This window comes from Sesamum indicum, linkage group LG7 (genome assembly GCF_000512975.1).
Source record: "Sesamum indicum cultivar Zhongzhi No. 13 linkage group LG7, S_indicum_v1.0, whole genome shotgun sequence".
In the NCBI taxonomy this organism is placed as follows: domain Eukaryota; kingdom Viridiplantae; phylum Streptophyta; class Magnoliopsida; order Lamiales; family Pedaliaceae; genus Sesamum; species Sesamum indicum.
In genome coordinates this window covers 9,395,456-9,400,246 of record NC_026151.1, presented here as the reverse complement: position 1 = coordinate 9,400,246, position 4,791 = coordinate 9,395,456, and the positions used below count along the sequence as shown (strand labels likewise).

At 32.7% G+C, this 4,791-nt stretch overlaps 1 protein-coding gene across 1 annotated transcript; it reads left to right on the top strand.

Moving 5' to 3' along the window:
• On the top strand, positions 6–2,057 carry LOC105166796 (heavy metal-associated isoprenylated plant protein 9-like). Its single transcript, XM_011086280.2, has 5 exons — positions 6–48; positions 159–261; positions 675–847; positions 965–1,046; positions 1,529–2,057. The coding sequence occupies exons 1-5, from the start codon at positions 22–24 to the stop codon at positions 1,930–1,932; spliced, it is 789 nt and encodes a 262-aa protein (XP_011084582.1). The 5' UTR covers positions 6–21; the 3' UTR covers positions 1,933–2,057.

Here is a 4,791-nt window from a genome sequence, read left to right as displayed (position 1 = left end):
TTCAATTCAATACTTTGATCAATGGGTGAAGAAGCCAAAAAACTGCAGGTTGGTGTTTGTGCTTCATTAATCAATTTCCATTAATACTAAAATGCTGTTAATTAATTTTAATAGGAAATTAATTAATTTGAATTTTATGATTTATTTACCTTACTAAGGCAGAGGAGAAGAAAGAAGCAGCATCGGGTTTTGTGTTGTTTGTGGATTTGCATTGTGTAGGATGTGCAAACAAGATTCTCAGCTCCATCTCTAAGATCACAGGTCTCTCTCTCTCCCCCAAAATCTTTAATCATATTAAAAAAAGATTTCAAGTTCCCTTACGTTAAATGGAACAGAAGATGCAATAAAACTTCAAATAAAAAATCGTTCTGACCTTAATTTTATGAATAGCCTACAAACATGGCAATTTTATTGGTGGATTCGTCCGTCTTCAACATGCTAACCAACTCGTTTACATCTTTTGCATGTTGAAGTTAACTATAATAACTGTGAATTGATCTGTCTTTTAGGAGGACAATCCTATGACGTGGACTCAAAATTTTCTACGTGGAATATCTTGTGTCCGAACTTGAGTGTGTGTGTGTGTGATATAAAACCAATCGTGGACGTTTTAGTGTTAGACGATATATTTTGAGTACATAATAGTGATATATGCAAAATGGTGGAGGTTGTAGGGGTGGAGAGAGTGTTGATGGACATGGGGAAGAATGAGGTGAGCATAAAGGGAGTCGTGGAACCGGAATCTGTGTGCAGTAGAATTATGAAGAAAACTAGGAGAAGAGCCCAACTCTTATCTCCATCGCCACAACCTCAAGGTGAACCCATGCCTGAATTTGTGGCCTCACAGGTATTTATCAATTACTTGAGGGACGCAAGGTGCAAATTTTATATCATCATGCTTTTCAATTAGAAACGCGACTCTCTTTGTTTTATTTTCTAACGCGATTCATGTACGTGACTGCAGGGTAGCACGGTGGAACTTACCGTCAACATGCATTGCGAGGGCTGTGCCGGGCAGCTCAAGAGAAAGATACTTAAAATGGCAGGTAATTATACATGTTAATAATTGTATTTTTTGTTCCGTATATTAAAAAGTAATACTTTGAGGACATCCAAATATATTAAAAACGTTATGTATTTAATTATCTGCAATTTGGACACTCTAGCCGCTAAATTTGTTTAGGATGAGCTGATTTGGCATTTTTTTAGAATTTTTTTTACATTGGATTGTAAATTACTAATCGAAATATATAAAACTTTTTCTCGACAATTAGGATGATGACATGGAAAACATTTGCAATTTTAATTTTGTATTTTTAGGGTGGTTATCATAGTTCTGTAACTAAGATCTTAATAATTTTATTTGTAAAATTTTTTTTTACTTTTTCAATTTCAGTGATTTCGATGAAAATTAAATTTAAAACTACGCGTGAAAAATAGGTGAAAACCTTTTTTTTTTACTTTTCCTTTTTTCTCACATATGAAAGGAAAGTTTTTAAAAGTAAATCAATCACATGAATAACTGTAGGAGTTAAAACCGTAGAGACAGAATTGAGCTCCGGCAAAGTCACGGTGACGGGCACCATGGACGCCGACCGGCAAGCCAGGATCGTGCCCCAGCCCGAGCCCGAGCCCGAACCCGAAAAACCACCTGAGGAGAAAGAAGAAGAAAAACCAGGTGCTGCTGCTGAAGAAGCAAACCCCGAGGAAGACGAGAAAACAGACCCGCCACCGGAAGAGGAAAAGAAGGTAGACGGCACCGTAGCCACGGCGGAGGAAGGCGGTGAAAGGAAAGAGGAGGTGAGGAGTGTGGAGGAGCAAGCCATGCATAAAGTACTCATGTACTACTATCCGCCACTTTATGTGATGGAAAGAATTGCAGCTCCCCAGATTTTCTCCGATGAAAACCCTAATGCTTGCTGCATTGTGTGATGTTCAGGAAAAGAGCGAATTCTGTGTGTGTGTTTAATTTTTTCTTTATGCTATATACGATTTTTAATGATTAATTATAATATATATATCTTTTTTAGAAATAAGATATTGGCGAAGGATATTGTGATCTTCGTGTTTTCTAATTATAAAGTAAGTATCAGTGCACAATTTAGGGCGATAACAACGGCTTGTTCTGCATTTTTTCTGACACAATTTAATTAAAAATAAAATTTTTAATAATATATGTAATTATTAATGAAAATTTCATGACGTGACGCAATACAACCAAGAATACATTGACTTTAAGATAAAGGACCAAAAAAGCAATTTTCACTATAACAAAACCATAGCTCTAAATGATAATTAAAAATTTTTAAAAAAAGATTCGAAAGCAAAAAAAAAAAAAACGAAAAATCAATTTAATTACTTTAGCTATAATAATCCTTGACTATATAACATGTCCGAAAATTTATTTAGAAGAACATTAGATGCACATTCGGGATACAACATTAATGATTCTTCAAGGAAAACATATTTTGTCCGCTTCCCAATATTTCTACCCCAGAAATCCGAATTCGATCCAGCGTGGTAGGACCCACCCGAATTTTACATTCATAATTAAGATCCGATCCGATTCATCATCTCAATATAGACTCAGACGAGCCAAAGACAAAAATTCAGCCATATATTTGATGTAAAAGCATATTGATGCGGTTTGTGATTGGGTTGGTGTCCTATTGCGTGAGATATTATTTATTTTGATTTCATATAAATCTCATAATTTTTACTTTAAAATGATGTTTAGGAGGGAGTTTATAAGCCATTTATACTTCCCATTTGCTACCAATAAGTGATAGTGGTATATGGCTTTCTTCATACAGATGACACCAAGTGATGTGATTTGCAACTCGAGTGTCTTATTGTGCTAAGTAAATTTCGCTCTAATTTTGTATGAACTTCACGATTTTATTGTAAAAAAATATTTCAGTGGGAGAAAAGATATTAAGATCTATATCACTTATATTCCTCATGTGCAATTAATATAAATAATATTAATTATAACCATCGCATATTAACATCCAAGACCCAACACATGAAAGTGATATTCGAGGAATATTAAATTAAAGTTATCAATAGTTTAATAATCAAATTCCGTGCTACTACTTAATATTTCTTTATCTGAAATTATTGATATACTTAATTAATTATTAGTATATTAATGAGGAGATTTTTATAGTAGTAGTCATCGTGTGAAGGATTAATACTAAACAATCATTTTAGCATAATGTAATATATTATTGGGAAAATGATACTTTTTGTCCCGTAATTTAGAGTATTTATATTTTTTATCCCATTAGTTCCGAATTTATCACTTTTTCATCTTGTAACTTTTAGAACGTAGCACTTTTAGTCCAATAACATATTTTTGTTATATATTTAACAGAAAATGTCACGTGTTTATCACGTGACAATTAGAGTTTTTAACTTTTGATCTCATATGTTACAAGATTTTTATTTTTGATCCAATAATTTTAAAAACATAACACTTTTGGTCCCTAAGCACTTAACGGCCATGTGGCCTTTCCGTTAAATATCTAACAGAAAGGTGTATGAGACTAAAACTGTTACTTTTTAAAAGTTATGGGACCAAAACTGAGAATCTCATAACCAATGGGATCAAAAATGAAAAGACCCTAGGCTACAGGACAAAAAAATACAATTTCTCCTACATTATTTTTAAATTATAAATTCCCGCAAATAATGAAATTCAAACTTTTATGCAGACTCAATCTTATCATTAGGACAAGACATTATTGGTTCGGAACCACATCATCAATATAAACAGTACCGTTTTTTAGAAAAAAGTCATAATTACGTTATTACATCAATATTTTAATATAATGTGCAGCTAAAAAATACATCATTTTAATCAATACATCAACCTAACTAAAAATTATCAAATCAATAAACTCACATAAAAAATAAAATTAACACCCAATAGTCCAATAAAATTTAAATCCATGACCACAAACCAAATCATAAAATTTTAACTTGAGCGGCAAATCCAAGAGATCGCTGAATACAAACAGTACAATTATGGGGTTTGTAGAGTCACATAAAAAGATAAATATAAAAGAACAACAAATAATAATGATGTAACTCCATTGAAGTCAAAGATCAAATTATGCTCAAGACTTGCTCTTGTTATAAAAACTTCCCTTCAAACTTCCAACTTGCCAAATTGCAAGAACTCAACCACCACCACCCCACCCACCTATATATACAAACACCTGCTGTAATCTGTATATATATATTGGTCTAGAGAGAGAGAGAGAGAGAGAGAGAGAGTTGGAAGATGATAAAAGTTGGGAAAATGGTGGAATTAATGGAGGAGTACAGTTTGATGATACTGAGGAGAATGAGAGAGGAGCTGCATTTGTATTTTCTGCCAAGGCCTCTCCAATATTTGCATTCTTCTACTCCTCCACTCTCTTCTTCTTCCTTTATTTTGTATTTTTAGACAATAATTCATGTTAACTTCTTTTCATTTTTTTTCATGTTATAGTTTGCTGAATTAGCGGAGATTGGTTTTATTTAATTTGTTATTCCACTTTTTTTTCTTGTACAAGTAGTCCAAAATTTGTTCTGGTTTGGCCGTATTTGTTGGTTTGAATTACCGTTGTATTGGATCGGTCTTTGAATTTAAGTATATGTATTGAGTCGATTTTTGAATTTTATTGTACTTATTGATATAATGAAGCGTAAAAAATATAATAAAATCCATACCTTGGGATTTGAAGTTTATATCTTTAGGTATTGGGATTGAACAGTTCAAACTTTGGGTTTCGAAATGCAATT

Bases quoted from the DNA above. Each gene is read 5' to 3' on its own strand.
- LOC105166796 (XM_011086280.2), top strand. From the start codon at position 22: ATGGGTGAAGAAGCCAAAAAACTGCAG. The intron at 49-158 runs GTTGGTGTTTGT...TACCTTACTAAG, and splicing joins AAGAAGCCAAAAAACTGCAG to GCAGAGGAGAAGAAAGAAGC. The intron at 1,047-1,528 runs GTAATTATACAT...GAATAACTGTAG, and splicing joins AAAGATACTTAAAATGGCAG to GAGTTAAAACCGTAGAGACA.